Genomic DNA, 17,043 nt, shown 5'->3' on the forward strand with positions numbered 1-17,043 from the left:
GCTGATGTTCAGTACTTGGTTTCTCCGCTCTTCGGTAAGGAAGAGGATCCATGCCAAAGTGACAACTGTCATGAACAGCTCTTTTTCCTGAAAAAACCAGTGTGTGTTTCAGGTTTTGTTTTCGCATACACAGTGCAAGTTTGCTTTGTATTCCTTCTTGGTTTGCCAACCAGGAAATTCAGAGCTAACTTTTTTTTTTAGGGGGGGGGGATTACTGGGGGTGGAACCCAGAGGCTTTCTACCTCCGGAGTATACTCCCAGCCCTATTTTATATTTTATTTTGAAACAGGGTCTCACTAAGTTGCTGAGAGCCTCACTAAGTAGCTGAGGCTGGCTTCGAACCTGCGCGATCCTCCTGTCTCAGCCTCCCAAGCGCGGGGATTACAAGCGTGCGCCACCACACCCGGCTTAGAGCTAACTTCTTAACAAATTTATAAAATATATAGAGCCTATATGTATCCTGATACTCTGCTCCCAAATAAACACAGTTTACATATTTATGTATTTCCCCAGCTCTGGGTTGTTTTTTTTCTTTGTTTATGTTAGGCTCTTGCCCCTGATCCTTTCTAAAATTTGGTAGTGCTACTGTGTAAACTAGTTTCCCCCTTCACATTCTTGGAGCCCCTCTTGTTGGGTCACCCCTGCAGGCTGCGCAGTGAGTCTGTCCCGTTGCTGAGCTAACAGCAGCTAGACTGAAGCAGGAGGAGCTGTTGGAACTTCCAGAGCTAGACAGTAAATTTAACACTCACCTAACTCATTAAAAAAGGATAAAAGTGGAGCTTCAAACGCCTCTGTGTTTGCCAAGTCTGTGAAGGGGTGGGGACACCCTTAATTCAGCTCAAGATGGAAAAGTCTGATCTTTTGGAATTGTGAATACACTGCTGAAATTAAAGACTTGTCTGTGTAGATAAGTACTCCAGATGTGTTCAAAGAAAGATTGAGGTGTGACTTAGGGTATCATTTTCTTGACTTGTAAAACACTGTGTGGTAAAAACAAACTTCTTTATCAAAATTTTATGTTTAAGCCAGGCGTGGTGGAGCACGCTTGTAATCCCCGCGCTTGGGAGGCAGAGACAGGAGGATCGCGCAGGTTCGAAGCCAGCCGCGCTGGCTTAAGAGACCCTGTTTCCAAAATATAAAATAGGCCTGGGAGTGTAGCCCGGAGGTAGAAGGGCTTCCAGGAACCCCAATACCACCAAAACAATTTTTAAATTTAAAAAAAAATTTATGTTTAAGCACAAGGTTGCCTGGATGGTAAACTTCATTTTTTTTACCCTCCTGCTGTGTGTGTGTGTGTGTGTGTGTGTGTGTGTGTACTGGTAATCAAACCCAGGGACATTCTACCTCTGAGCCCCATTTTTAAAGTTTTTTTTTTTTTAATTTAGAAACAGGGTATTGCTAAGTTGCTGAAAGCCTCACTAAGTTGCTGAGGCTGTTGGACCTACAGTCCTCTTGTCTCAGCCTCCCAGTTACTAAGATTACAGGCCTCCATGCCTGGCTACGGTTTTTTGTTTTTTTTTGTTTTTTTTTTTTGTTTGTTTGTTTGTTTGTTTTTTTGGTGGTACTGGGGTTCCTGGAATCCCTTCTACCTCCGGGCTACACTCCCAGACCTAATTTTTAACTTTTTTATGTGGAAACAGGGTCTCTTAAGCTAGCGCGGCTAGCTCCGAACCAGCGCGATCCTCCTGTCTCCGCCTCCCAAGTGTGGGGATTACAAGCGTGTGCCACCACACCCAGCTACGGTCATTTTTTTAATAAATAATTATTTTTAAATTATAGACCAAATGTAGTGGCACACACCTGTAATTCCAGGTACTTGGGAGGCTGAAGCAGGAGGATCATGAGTTTGAAGCCAGCCTGGGCCACATAGGAAGACCCTATCTCCAAAAAAATAAATAATTACAATTATAATTTACTGTAAGTCACAGTCACCGTGTAAATGGCTTCGCAGCTGGTGTCCTAGGGATTACGAAGGTACCTGGAGGGTGGGGTGAGGAGATGGTCCCAGGCAGAGAGCTTGACCACCAGCTCCCTGCAGAGCAGCGTGGCTCCGCCCATGTACCAGGGTTCCTTCCACGAGAGCTTCTGAGTACAGGGTTCTGCTCCTAAAAGGGAAAAGAAGGGTCTGGAAGTCACACACTTGCCGTTAGGATCTGCCGCTGACATGGTGGGGGAGCCAGAATCTGCCTGTCCGCCTTCTGTGGCTGTGGGGGATGACCCCTCCTCCCCAAAACGCTTCCCAGCCCTTGACTAGACCGTCTCCTTCAGAATAACAGCTGCGCTCAAGAGAGCCAGGTTGGTGCAGGTGCGAGAGCTCTGCCTGGAAGGAGGTAAGGGGCTGCTGGCCCTGCGCCCGCCCTCACCCTCCCTCCCTCTCGTCCCCAGGAGGAGCCCATCACCTTCTGCGAGGAAACCTTCGTGTCGCACTACCGCTCCGGAGCCATGAAGCAGTTTCTTCAGAACGCCACGCAGCTGCAGCTCTTCAAACAGGTGCCCGGCGGGGCTTTCTCCACCCCAGGCTCACCTACCCGGGACCCAGGCCCGAGAGGCTCGGGGAGGGAGACTGCATAGGGTGATCAGCCATCAGACAGGCCCTCCGCAGACTTGCGGTGCAGTTTCCTTTCCTTTTCTTTTTTTTTTTTTAATTTTTATTGGTGCATTATATTCATACATCATATTGGGGTAAAAAACTTGTGTGTACAGACATGTACACATCACTGATTTAACCCCACCCAGTTCCCACCCCATTCCTTCCCCGTCCCTCCCTCCCTTGCTCAGCTTAGTGGTTGACTTCAGTATGTTTAAGTCCATTGTGTGTTTTAGAGATTTTCCTCTTCCCCCCTCCTTTCTCCTCCTTTAGGTTGTCTTGTTTGCTCCTCCATAGGATTTCCTTTTTCAGTTTCTAAGTTACTGTAAAGGCACAGCCAGTGTCTCAGAACGTAGCCACCCTTTGGGTGTACGTCGAGGCGTCCGGCTAGGGCTTCCAACCTCTGTGCCCTTTCTCTCTAGTTTATTGACGGCCGATTAGACCTCCTCAATTCCGGCGAAGGTTTCAGCGATGTTTTTGAAGAGGAGATCAGCATGGGCGAGTACGCGGGTGAGAAGCCGCTCGCTGCCTCCTGGGCTGAGGCTGCTGTGGGCCCGGGCGTCCGGCATGGAAGGACGGAGACCTCGTTTTTCTTTCAGTAGGGCTGGAAAGAGTCTGACATCAGCCTTGGCCTTAAAATGGCAGGGAGTCCTCTTCTCTACTCAATGAGATGCCCATTGGCCCAAGTAAAGTCCTCCACACCAGAGCCAGCCGCTTCCACACCAGGGCTCAGTCCGTGGCTGCGATGCAGGGGGGGCGCAGGAGGTGTTCAGTTGGAGGCCGGCCTCAGATCAGGCCCTGGGTCAAGTCAGTTCCCCACTTGAGCTCCAGTGTTGCTATTTATGCACCGAAAGTGACACTGCCTGCCCACAGGACTCCTGCTGAAATGAAGTCAGAGTCCCAAGGGCAGTTGGTACAGAAACACAGGGCAGTCACTGGCACCACGCCAGAGCTCACTAGATGTTTGGGTTCTTGTTTTGTTTTCTGTTTGTTTTATGTGGTACTGGGGATTGACTCCAGGGGCATTCTACCTCTGAACTATACCCCCAGCCCTTTCAGCCCTGTTTTATTTATTTATTTATTTATTTATTTATTTATTTATTTATGGGTCTGGGGATGGAACCCAGGAGCATTTGACCTCCAAGCTACACTCCCGGCCCCATTTTTTATTTTTTATAATTTATTTATTTTGGTGGTACTGGGGTTCCTGGAAGCCCTTCTATCTCCGGGCTACAGTCCCAGACCTATTTTGTATTTTTTTTTTATTGGGAAACAGGGTCTCTTAAGCCAGTGCGGCTGGCTTCGAACCTGCGCGATTCTCCTGTCTCTGCCTCCCAAGCGCTGGGATTACAAGAATGTGCCACCATGCTCGACTCCCTTTTTTTTTTTTTTTTTTGGTCGTACTAGGGGTGGAACCCAGAGACTTTCTACCTCTGGGCTATACTCCCAGACCTAGTTTTGTATTTTATTTGGAAACAGGGTCTCATTGAGTTGCTGAGAGCCGCACTAAGTAGCTGAGGCTGGCTTCAAACCAGTGTGATCCTCCTGTCTCAGCCTCCCAAGCGCTGGGATTACAAGAGTATGCCACCACCCCCAGCTCCTATTTTATTTTAAAACAGGGTTTCATTAAGCTGCAGAGGACCTCACTAAGTTGCTAAGGCTGGCCTCCAACTTGTAATCCTCCTGTCTCAGCCTCACAAGTACTTAGATTATAGGTGTTTGCCACCATGTCAGGCTACAAAAATGTTTCTTCAAAATGTGAAAATCAAGCCAAGCATGGTGAAGCATACCTGCAATCCTAGTATTTAGGAGGCTGAGGTAGGAAGATTACAAGTTCCAGGTTAGTGTAAGGTAACTTAGTGAGACTCTTTCAAAATAACAAGGGCTAGATGTGTAGCTCAGTGGTAGAATGCCCCTGGATTCAATCCCCAATACAACACCAAAAAAGCAAAAAGTGAAAATCATCGCCAGGTGCCCATTATCTTTAGATCTGGGGGATTATCTTCTCATATTTCAGAAGTGACATCTGAGGCCCAGGGAGGTGTGGGGGCCGACCCTGCCTCCTTGCCAGTCTTTGGCAGCCAGGATAATAATAATGACAATTCATAGGCTCAGTCTTTGGATGCAGAACAGAAATGCCCATGCTGCCAGCCCCTCTGCTTGCCAGGCATCCTGTCTGAGCCACACTGATCGTGTGAGCCGCGTACAAGCTCACAGAACCAGGCGCCGTTTCCACCTGTGGGTGCCACAGCCCAGCCAGCCCACGCTGCGCGGAAACCAGTATGGACTCTCCAGTCAGTGATGGCAGATCTTGACAAGCATTTCCTGAAAACCGCTCTATCCAGAGCTGGGTACACTGTGAAGGACCAAATTTTGCCTAAGAGGAGCTTTTAGTTGGGTAGGAAAGAGAAAGGCAGACAAATAAAAATTAAACCAGTGCAGGAAACAGAGTGGAAGCGGGGCTTTGTGCAGCTGGCTCGGGTCCTGTTGACTCTCACTGCAGACTGAGAGCAGCCCCAAGGGGCAGCTCGAGTTGGGCTCTCACTGTGGGATGTGAGCTCCAAGGAGCAGACAGGCGTTATGGCTGCCAAGCTAAGTTCTGTCGTTTAGAGCTTCTAAAAGAACCGTCAAAACCAGGCACTGTGGGGATGTGATTCTAGTACTTGGGAGGCTGAGACAGGAGGATTGCCTTTCAAGGCCAGCTTCAGCAACTTAGCAAGACCTTGTTTCAAAATAAAATATAAAAGGGGCTAGAGGTGTAGCTCAGAGGTAGAAGATCCCTGGGTTCAGTGCTCAGTGCCATACACACACACACACACACACACACACACACACACACACAGCTGTCTACTGATGAGACCTCCATACCCACTGGAATCAATAAACAGAGTTCACCCACCCGCCTCCTGCTTTCTGTCACTAGTCAAGTGTAACAGAGGCTGGGTGTGTGTCCAGCAGGGTCCTTACACAGGACACCAGCCCGGTGATTCCTGCTCTGGCATGGCTCACATACGTGAACAGTGGCAACTTCTCCGTGGGTGTTTGCAGTCCTAGAGGGCTGTTCAGAGGACAGAGGAAGCTTCCAGAGGAAATGGCATTTCAGCTGTTGAGTTTAGTAGGCAGAGAGTAGGGGCTGGGGGCCAGGCAGCGGAACAGCTTTTGCAAGGGGCTGAAGACCACGGGGTGGGCTTTGGGCCTCTGTAGAGCCTGGTGGTTGGGGCATAGGCCGGGCAGAGGGCGAGCCTGGGGCGAGGAGCCCGGCAGTGGGCTGGGCTGAGAGCTGGGTTTGCTTGGAGTCTGACCTCGCTCCAGGAGGCAATGGGGAGGTTCTGGGGTTGTGCTCAGGGCACTGGGGGGAGCAGCTGTCTGAGAAGGAAACTGGCCGGACTCGCTGCTGCCTCCTTCAGAGCGTGGGCCTGGGAGCCTCCGTGCCACGCTCCAGGCTTTGAGCTTTCCAAGAACTGCGTGCTGAAAGCAACTTAGAATGCTCCTACACCACAGCCTCTCTGACTTCTCTTTCCCCAGGCAGCGATAAGCTGTACCATCAGTGGCTGTCCACGGTCCGGGTAAGTGCACCCCATTCAGAGCCCCCGGGCCGGCTCCTCGGCCTCCTGGCAGGCCTCTGCCGCCCTGGCCACCGGGCACTCGGTGCTTTGCCTTAGAACCAGGCCATTCACGTGCCAGGCTGAGATGGAAGGATGGGACTGCCCAGGGCCTCCCTGGTGGGTCAGAGGGGAGCAGGAGAGGGGCTTTGTCTTCAGGGAAGACACCCAAAGCCTGTTGAGAGTATTGTCCTAGAAAATCTCTGGGACTCTAGGACCAGCGCCATTGTCCTAGTCATGGGGAAACCTGTGCCCCTTTGCTGCTGTGTACTGTTCTTCCCAGCAAAGGCTCCTGGGGATGGAGAATACATCCTGAGAGGTTTTTTCATCTCCGCCATTGTGAACAAGTTCTTGCTGTGTCGGGAGCCAGGTGCTTAGGGCCTCGGAGCCTAGAGGGTTCACACCCCCTTACCTTTGAGTGCTTTATAATCGAGTGTGCACTGGAGGCCTGCTCCGTGCCAGGCACCAGCTGGGCACCGGGTGCAGGGGGAGCAGGACACCGGCCCTGCCCTGGGGAGCCCCCCTTGCCGGGGAGGCAGGCACGTAAGCAGGCAACATCAGCATAATGTGATAAGTGTTCTGTTCTGCTTTGGGGCCGGTGCATCGCTGCCAAGGCAGGCCCCTTGGAAGTGGCTGCACTTGGCCGAGAGTAAGCAAGTCCGTGATGAAAGACTTCCTTTGTTCTTCCTGTATGGCCAAACACAGCACTTGGCAAATCCGAGGCGAGCAATAAGGGCTTGCTGATGGATTGATAAAGGGAGTTTCAGTCCTCCAAAGGACCATTTAAATAGGATACTGAGTAATTTTGGAAGGCAGCATGGAAGAAACGAGTGGGTGAAAATTTCCTATTGTCCAACAACACAGAATGCTTTCTAGGTCAAATTGTAACGCTTTTAATTAAAGCTCAAAATTTCCAATGCAGGCACTTACCAAAAATTATGCTAAAAGTTAACACCAATAATTACATTACTGTGTCTTATTGGATTATGCGCCCACTGGTTCCAGTCCTTCTCCATTCCAATCAGTTGGGTTCGCTTTCCAAACCGCCACAAATCTGATTCTGTGGTGCATTTGATTAAAAGCCCTCCAAAGCGCAGGCCCTTAGCCTGGCTTCCCTTCCTGAGCTGCCCCCACACGTCGTCCCAGCCTCAGCCCCGCTCCTCCGGGGTGCATGAGGCCGGTGCGCCACCCGCTGATCCACTGCTGGGCTTGGCCACTGCTGGGCCCGTATGTGTTACCCCCCGTGCCACGCATGTTCCCGTCGCCCTGCCCACCACGTCAGCGCCCACCATCCTTTATGCTCTAGGTTACGCTTTCTGATCTGAGGCCTCCCCCACCTTCCCTGTCGTCTGCTCCCACCACCCATGGCAGCTGTTTACCCAGCGCGCCCTCCTCCCACCCCAGACTGGAGGTCTCTGAAGGCAGAGACCCCGTGTCCCCGGGGGCGGGGCCCTGGGGCCCAACACAGTGCACCCTCTCCACACCCCAGCGATGAGGCGGAGAACTGGCTCAGAGAGCTCTGGAAATGGGGCCTGCTCCCTAGAGACCGAGCGAGCCTTGGTGCGTGGATTCTACAGCCATGATTAACATGTATGGCCACTCATTCTTTCCTTTTCTTAAGATTTAGATGTTAAGGAAGGCAGCCTACCAGAGAGCTTTTTAAAAACAGCAACACAAACCAGGTGAGGAAAGGAAGCTGCCCGGTGAGGGCAGCAGGTTTCCAGATGGTCCTCACTGCTCAGGACCCCATTTTCCAGCTCCTGCTTGGACTCAGCTAGAGAGTCATGAAACTTACCTGAACATTCACCATTCACTATGTCACTAAGAATTCTTCTTTTTTCTTTCTTTTTTTTTTTTTTTTTTTTTTTTTTTTGGTAGTACTGGGGATGGAACCCAGGGGCATTTCTACCTCTGGGCTATACTCCCAGACCTATTTTTATATTTTATTTGGAAACAGGGTCTCACTAGGTTGCTGAGAGCCTCACTAAGTAGCTGAAGCTGGCTTCAAACCTGTGCGATCCTCCTGTCTCAGCCTCCCAAGTGCGGGGATTACAAGCGTACGCCACCACGCCCGGCGCACTAAAAATTCTTGAAAAGTCATCAGTGACTATGCAGAAATCCTTACCTGCCACAGCCTCAGACGGGACAGGTGCTGGCTGAGCAGTACTGAGCCCAGAGTCTCCCCTCAGCTAGTGATCACAGTCCTCACCCCAGTCCCCACACACCCCGGGCTATTCTGCCATGACCCTAAGGTGACTGTCAACCACCTGGGCCTGTCTATCCACTTGCATCCCATACCTCTGAAATGCTGCCTGGCTTGATTAAAGAGAAGAGGACTTTGTAGGTGTTGCCCTGCTCTGCCTTCAGCCCACATCGCTGACTGACGTTTTTATTATAGAAAGGAAGCGGAGCGATTCTTAATACTGTGAAAACGAAAGCCAATCCGGCCATGAAGACCGTCTACAAGTTCGTAAGTACCGGTGTCGGTCTCAGGATCCGAGCAGATTGGTTCCTTGGCACAACCAGACCCTTGACTATACCTGACTCTCCCTCATGGTCGAGGTGACTCGGGGTCTGCTGCCCTCTTTCCTGCTGGTGTCCATGGTCTTATAATTATTTGTCATTGATATTTTATGATCAAGTCAGTGACATTTGTAACTTAAGGTATGGCTGTTCACAGTCACTGCAGTAGAGAAATGGGGACCTGCTGGTTTTAGCTTTTAAAGTATAGACTGAGCCGGGCGTGGTGGCGCATGCTTGTAATACCAGCATTTGGGAGGCTGAGACCTGGAGGATCGCGGTTCGCGGACAGCCTCAGCTACTTAGTGAGGCCCTCTGCAACTCAGTGAGACCCGGTTTCAAAATAAAGAATCAAAAATAGGGCAGGGGGTGTAGCTCGGAAGTCAAATGCCCCTGGGTTCCATCCCCAGACCCGCAAAAAATAATAATAATAATAAAGTATAGACTGAGTGGCTAAAATTCAGGCTGCTTGGTGCATCCCTGAGCCCTGGAGGCGTGGTCTCTCGGGTATCCTGAAAACCTTTCCTATATGTGCCCCATTAATATGTGAAAACAAAGCCACTCCTTTGCAGGTTACTAGAGTGCTCGTGGTAGGAATACTCCTAATTTTTGCCCCGATTTCTTCACCATCTTTCTCACCGCTGCCCTATAGGAAATGTGGTATTTGTGAAACCCGTGCACACAGCAGAGTGATTAGGAGAACCCGTCCGCTCCAGAGTGCCATCCTTTCCAAGCCTCAAGTATTTTTCTTATGATTTCTCTTGCTTGCTGATTTGACTCTGAGTCACTGAAGTGGGATGGTTTTAGTTTCATTTTTAATCATGTTAGTCCTTTCTGTGCTTAAATTGGAGTTGTTGTAACAGGGCAGGTGACTGCCACAAACAGAACCAAACAAACAGGTCTGAAAAACGGGATAAAATAAGAGCCAGGGAGTCAGCCCGGCCTGCTGGTGCACACCTCGAACTCCAGTATTCAGGAGACTGAAACAGGAGGGTTGCAGTTCCAGGCCAGCCTCAGCAACCTAGTGAGATACTGTCTCCAAATAAAAAATAAAGTAGGGCTAGGGTTGGGACTCAGCGGTGGAATGCCCGGCTTCAACCTCAGCACCACCCAAAAAAAGGGAAAAAAAGAAAAGCCAAAGTGATTTTTAGGAAATAGCACCATAGAAGCCTAGCAGTGTGTGTGGTTTGGCCACTCAGCCTGGAGAGAAAATTGGCCCTGAAGCCCTGCCCTGGAGAAATATAATGGATTTTCGGAATCTTAGAAGCCCAGTAAAGCTGCTTTTCTACTCTTACTGGTAGCTGTCGCCAGGCTGCCGAGATAAATAATTATAGAAAGCAGATGAAGGGCTTGGGGGAAAAAAATCTGTGCCATCAAAATGCAGAAAATAAAATCTCCGCAGCACCTTTAAGGGATTTTTTTTTTAAACCTTTTGCCGTTGTATTTGTTTTCATGGCCATTATGTTTTCGACTTGATGATCCCATTTTTCCTTCCTTTTTCTAGTAATCAGAGAAGGTGATTCGCGACGGACTGAAATCAAGCGTAGTCCCTGCTGGAAACAGAAAGGGAATCTTAACTTAAATTAATTTTTCATGCAGGCAAAAGATCATGCAAAAATGGGAATAAAAGAGGTGAAAAACCGCTTGAAGCAAAAGGTACTTGAAGTTCTTATTCAAAATGTATAAGCACCGTGTATGAAATGCGTGGCCACAAAAAGTAGGATGTGATCAATAGAGGGCTGTTTGATACAGTGTTGTTAGCACACTTCAAAATGCATTACCAGCTGTCCGGGAGTTTTCACACTGTTATAAATATTCACAGACAAAAAACTGTCTTCAAATAACATTAAGACTGGCTTAAACCCACAAAGGCGACGAGTTCAGAGTTTCCACTATCGGTCTGTCCCCTCCAGCCCCACCAGGCCTGGGCTTGGCAGATCCCCAAACCAGCACCACCCGCTCCCTCCGGCCACCCTCCCTCCCAAACAAGAAGCACCCCAGGAAAGGACTGCCCTGGTTCCAGCGCACACACCGCCCCAGGCACCCAAGGGTGGCCCAGAGGAAGGGGCTGCACGCTCTCCCCGTGGCGGGTTAACCGAGGAGCCTGGCACTCTGTGTCTGACACTGTGCAGAGAAACAGAGTTCTGATTGTCTTCTTGTGACTGTGAAGTCACACTGGCGACATCCTGGCTGAGATTCCTCCGACCTGAATCTCTGGACGGTACAGTGAGGCTTCTGTGACGGGAGGGATTGTTGATACTATGGAAACCTGATTATTGTTGACGCTCTCTATCAAGCACCTGTTAAGGAGGGTCCAGGCCAGGAGTGCTCTCACCTTTAACCCTTCGAACAACCCCACGTGGTCTCACTCCATTTCATGAGTAAAGAGACTGCGCTTCAGAGGTGGGGTCACTTGCCCAAGGCCACACTGGGCCGGCCCGTGGAGACCGGCTTGGACTCCGGATCCCGACTCCAGCCCGTGGGCTTTCCTGAAACAAGCGTTCTGTTTTCCAGAGACATCTGGGGTCGCTTGCCCTAATAAGGGCCTTTGTCTACCTCGGCAGTTTTTTAAAACATTGAAAGCGATTTCAGTTTTATGAAGTCAGAAAGGACCTCTAATTAACGTGAGATGGTCGAAGGAATTGATTCTTTTCTTTCAATTGGAAAATAATTTGCTCTGACTAAGCATTTAAATTCTTAGGTTCAGCTGACAGTGGAGTCTGAGCAGCTGAGATCCACGTCCTGCAATCTAAACCCTGTACTGTGAATACAGCCCCTGCCAGCGGCGCGCTGCGCCCTGCTAGAGGCCGGCAGGGGAATTCTGTACTTGGATGGAGTCGCTAAATAGACCTTTTCATCTCCTACCCCAGCCACTTGTAGCAGAGTTGGGTTGTGGATGCAGAGCGGCAGGGAGGGGCTTTTCCCTCCTCCATGTCTAGCTAGAAGGCTCTGGTTGTTAGAACACAGGGCCCCTCCTCAGGCACCGGACAGCTGTGCCCCGACGGGTCACCTTTGCGCTCTGCAGACCACGAAGCCAGAGGCATCACCTTGCCTCCCACCCAGACACATGAGCATCCGGCCTCCAAACACCTGCTCTCTATTACACGCTCCCTTCCCACCACGACCAGTAAAGCCCAGCTTTTTCCGTGTGCTTGTTCAAAGGTGCTTTGAACAATCTAGACCACGTTCCTCTCGCGCCGTCTCTCTTTCCATTCCTTGATGGTATCGAGAGCCGATTTCTCCCTCCCCTTCTCTTCCCCCTGCCCGTCTTTTCAAGAATAGCTTCGGGAGATAACGTTCCATAGAGAGCGTCAGTGTATTGCAGGTGACACGCGTGGTGAAGGCATTTTATAGAAATGTGGCTCGTCACCATTGGACTGTTGACAGATCTATTAGTGCACCCTTTTCAATTTTCACTTTTCCCCCCTTCGGTCGTGCGGCTTTCCACAGACTTGATATTTGCAGTTGTTCCTGGAAGAGCTGTTTTGTAATTGAAACCCCAGCATTGTTCAGTGCGTGCAGGCCCCGGGTCTCCGGCGCTCTCCAGCTCCCTTTCTTGAGCTAATTTAGGATTTGGCTTTGCCTGACCTCTCTCACTGCAGTGGAAAATATTTCCTTGGCTTTTTTCTTTCCCTTCCCTCCGCCCCCTCCCCTTTCCACGGAACGGATCTGTGTGGCTCCCCAGATCCGTCCCGCGCAGACATCTCAAGGTAGGTTTCTGCTCTGAAACGGAGGCAGTGCCCCACAAAGGCCCAATTTTCAAATGGACGGGGCTCCACCCGGCCTCCTCTAACTCTGCATAGCAATGGTGACCTCGCAGGTATAATCAAGAACCCAGTCTTGCCCTCTTTGCTCTCGCCTTGGGTTTGAATTGCAAATAGAAAATGTGGGGCCGACCTGCGGAGAGGTCGCCGCGGAGTGTGGAGGGTCCATCTCTAATATGACTGAGCGGGGCCCTTCTCTGTCCCCTGTTCATTTGTGCAGCAGCCTTTCAAAGCCTCCAAAAGAGGAGCTTTCAGGATATCTGTGTGACCATTGGCAAATAATTGTTCATAGAGCCTGTAGCATGGCTTTATTCCACACCTGCTCTGCTTTAGCTGAGCAGCAAAATGAAAGAAAAATGGAGAACATATTTCTCTGGGTAAATGGAGAAAGGTGGTCAAGTTCTGCTGCAGTTTGGCCTCCTTTGAAGCCTGACTTGCTCAGAATTAGGAAGAAGAAGAACTAGCTGGACGCTGCCCAGCCGCTGCTCCCCAAGGGAGGGAAGCCGTGCTTCCAGGTGGGCGCGTCCCTGCCAGGCCTGGCCCGCAGGAGAACGTCAAGGAGTTGTGCTCTGCCAGCCAGCGTGGTCGCACTGCCTGTAATCCCAGTACCTGGGAAGCTGAGGCAGGAGGGCCACAGGCTCAGGACCAGCCTGGGCGATTCAGTGAGACTGTGTCTCAAAACTTTAAAAATTCTAAGGACTGGGAATGTAGCTCAGCGGCAGAATGCCACTGGGTTTAATCCCTAGGAACACGCACACACACACACACACACACACACACACACACACGCACGCACACACACACACATACACAGTGTGTTCTGCTGCTGCACCATGCCAGGCTGGCATGGAACGCCCCCCCGTGGGGAACATCAAGATACATAGGATGCCATTTTGTACCCATCAAGGAGCTCTTGAAATTTGTATTATTTTTCTTTTTTATCAAATGCTATAACCAAATGGGCCCATTTCACAGCCCTTTGTAAATTCTCTGAATCTTTGACCTTTAAAAGACAAGGCAGGCTCATTTAGAGTTTCCACCATTGAAAGGAGCGGGCTCACAGTTGGCCAGACCTTTCCGAGGGCGGGGAAGGGAGCCTATGAGTCGGCATGGGAGGGGCCGGGAGCCGGGGCTTCTGAGCACACTGTCCCACGACCTCAGCTCCCTGTCTCCAGACAAATACGCTGCAGCTTCAATCAGAGACTCTGACTCTGGCCACTAGTTTGATATCAGTAATTATATTTTAATTTACATTTGCTGCAGTGGGAAGGAGGCTGGGATGAGAAACAGGCAGCATGGTTCTCCAAGCGGAGATCTGGGCAGTAGTGCTCCCACCAGCACCCTGAGGGCTGGGTAGTGCTCCCACCACACCATGGGGGCCTTGACGCCCCCACCCTGAGGGCTGGGATTGGGGCCAGAGCCAGCGCGGTGCGGGCAGGTGGGCTACCGTGCAGCCTTGGGTGGCTCACTAGACCTCTCTGAACACAGTCTTTCTCATTGAGGCACAAGGGAAAATAGAGATTTCTTACTAGATATTTATAAGGATTAGAAGACGTGATGTCACCCCTCCATAAATGAGGGTTTCCGTTCTGTTTTTTTCTCTCTCACATTTAGAACAGTCAATCTGCCCAAATATCCACATGCACATTTTCTGAGAAATGGCTGCCATGGTACCACCTCCCTTCAGATGGCCCAGACAGCCACCAGAGGACATCTGTGTCTCTAGAGCACAGCTCTGGCCCAGCCCTCCCTCAGTTAAGACCTTCCCAACCTGGAAACCTCCCGCCCCACTGCCCAGCAGGGAGAAGGACTCCCAGCCGCTCCATACATGGACACTGCTCTCCACCTTCTTGCCCACGGAGCCTGTCCTCAGCTCCTCCCCGGGCCACACAGGGCCCTCAATGTCCTCTGGGCTCCCCAAGCCCGAGCCCCTGCCTCCCCGGCTGCCCATGGAGACTCTTGTCAGAGGACGCTCGTAAGCTGCGTCTGTCTTCTCCAGAGAGGTGGAGGTCAGCTCTATCAGGATTTCTTATTCCAGGAAATGCTCAGGGAAGGTATTAAGAATAGAATTATTTTCTGCCCCCCTTACTTGCTGAGGGGGCGGGTCTGCTGGCGCCAGGTGCTCAGAGCCTCGGGGTCCTGGGAAGGGACCTACCACCCTGTGGTGGCCTCCGATCTGCAGCTGTCTGTGTCTCCCTCCTGGGTGACCCTTCAGGAAGGAGCAGGCTTCCCCCTCCCATCAGCCTCTTGTTTTTGCTTTTCTAAAATGACATTTAGAAGGTCAGTTTTCTCCTGTTTGCAAACAAAATACATATTTATTGGGGAAAATTCAACAAGTCAGAGAAGCAAAAAGAAAATCTCATTTTATAACCCACACTTTCACTTAGGATATCATGAACATTTCCCAGGCCACTAAATGCTTTTTCCACATGTCATTGTTTTAAATGGCTGCATAAAATTTTATCTGATGGGCGTATCCACATTACTGACCTGCTCCCATTGTTGGACATCCAAGTTCCAATTTTTTTTCTAGGCACAAACTCTCGTAGGTAAGACTTTGCAGCAATTCTTATTCTTTCATTAGAACGAATTTCCAGAAATGGAATTAATGTGCCAAAGGGCAGGAACGTCTTTTCAGTTTTTTGTATAAATTGCCAATTTGCTTCCCACCAGAACAGTATAAGAACTGCCCAAGCCCTCCACTGACAGCTCGGGTAGTTCTCAGGCCACAGTTTTCTTAGTCATGAGTATTCAGATCAGCAGGGTGGCACGAGCCTGCAATCCCAGCAACTCAGGAAGCCGAGGCAGGAGGATCTCAGGTTCAAGACCAGCCTGGGCAACCTAGCAAGACCCTGTCTCCAAATAAAAAATAAAAAGGAGGTATAGTTCAGTGGTAGAGCACCCCTGAGTTCAGCACCCAGTATCTAGGGGAAAAAATAACGAGCAATACCAAAGTTGCTGGTATTGTCTCCCTACTGTGTGCAGGCTCTCTGCTAGTAGCTATAGCAGAGGGTGCACGCTGCCCCTGCTCATTTATGGACCTGGACTCTTCCTACTCTGCGCTCTCTGGTACCCTGGAAAGCGGTTGCCCTTCCTCAGGTAAGGGAAGTGAAGAGGTGAAAAAAACTGGTGGGGTGAGGCACAGGACTTTGTAAGAAAGCCTTTGTGCCTCTGGATCTAAGTAAAATGAATGTGTCGCACTACTTTTTGATATCCAGGCACTTTAATATATTAGAAACATTTGCCTTCCAAATGTTCAGCTGAACTTTAAGATTTATTGGAGACAGAGTGCTAGATTTAAGAGAATGCAGAGTAAAGAACTCAGACCCCAAGGAATTCACAGTCTACAGAGAAACACAAACGGATAGCACAGGCACGGCAGCGTGTGGTCAGGCTAGTGCTGCGTGGCCAGCGTGTGGTCCGTCTTGTAGCTAGTGGCAGGGTGCTTGCTGAGCATGCACGAGGTCCTGGGTTTGATCCTTACAACTGCAAAAGAAAAAAAAAAGATCTGTCTTTCCAGCAGGAAGGTTGCCGGGCGTGGGGGTTACTAGTAACCATGTGACGAGTCCCCTCCATTTCAGAGGCCTTTGTTTGTGCTATTTTTGTGGTTTGGTGTGATATAAATGCCAGGAGTCCATAACGCTAGGTTCCTTTGCTTTCTAGCTTTGTGGCCTTGGATAAGTTACCGTCTCTGAGCCCTATTTTCTGGCCTGTAAAAAGAATCCTATTTACTCTGTGATCATTGTGAGAACTGAGGGTGAGAGAGAAGGCGGAGGGTCCAGAACAGGGCCCCCAGGGGCAGCGCTCCACGCAGGGAGGCTGCCGCCCCTCGCAGGGTGCGAGGATCTAACCTTCACTTGTCACACCGCGAGGACGTTTTCAAAGCTTCCTCGCGTCTCATCTCATTGAACCCACTCTCCCCGGAGCTCGGTGCTAGGTGACAGTCTCCTCGTTGTAAAGATGAAGCAGTGAGGTTGAGCAAATTTGAAAGATAAGGTAGTTCGTGGTGAAAACAAAACAGCATTGTTTGGGTTTTTTTTTTTTCTTCTTCTTCTTACTTAAGCATAAATAAGACACTTTCCCAAAACTACAACAAGCATTTTTTAAAATACCTATATCATCTTATAAGTTTCTTTTTTTTTTTTTTTTTCAATACTGGGGTTGGAACCCAGGAACATTCTATCTCTGAGCTACACACCCCCGGCCCTATTTTTATTCTTTATTTTGAAACAGGGTCTCACTGAATTGCAAAGGGCCTCCAAGTAGCTGAGGCTGTCCGTGAACCATGATCCTCCGGTCTCAGCCTCCCGAAGGCTGGGCTTACAAGCGTGCACCACCACGCCTGGCTAAGAGGTTTTCAATTAATACATTTTCTTGCCATGTTGCCATGCAGCTCCCATTTTTCACACACACACACACACACATTTTCACATTCATACGTACACACAGCACAATATGTTTTCTGAACCAAAAGCGAGCGTGTTACTCTTCGGCCTTATTCATCCTCTTGTGTTTTCCCCTAGGTGCCCCCACCTGGATCCAAAATGCCCCTTTTGCCCTCTGTTGCTTT

The 17,043-nt window shown here is 50.1% G+C and overlaps 1 protein-coding gene across 5 annotated transcripts in view; it reads left to right on the forward strand.

The window, feature by feature from the left end:
• DENND1A (DENN domain containing 1A) overlaps positions 1-17,043 on the forward strand; it is a gene marked incomplete at both ends in the record, with an annotated part of 564,729 nt that overhangs the window by 495,487 nt on the left and 52,199 nt on the right. For all 5 annotated transcript variants that reach the window (XM_080708699.1, XM_080708698.1, XM_080708700.1 and 2 more), the window contains 5 exons: positions 2,386-2,490; positions 3,010-3,097; positions 6,113-6,153; positions 8,588-8,659; positions 10,309-10,365. In XM_080708699.1, the coding sequence (XP_080564825.1) occupies positions 2,386-2,490; positions 3,010-3,097; positions 6,113-6,153; positions 8,588-8,659; positions 10,309-10,365 (363 nt within the window). The remainder of the gene's footprint in view (positions 1-2,385; positions 2,491-3,009; positions 3,098-6,112; positions 6,154-8,587; positions 8,660-10,308; positions 10,366-17,043) is intronic.

The sequence above is a fragment of the Muscardinus avellanarius genome (genome assembly GCF_963383645.1).
Source record: "Muscardinus avellanarius genome assembly, chromosome: 13".
Lineage (NCBI taxonomy): Eukaryota > Metazoa > Chordata > Mammalia > Rodentia > Gliridae > Muscardinus > Muscardinus avellanarius.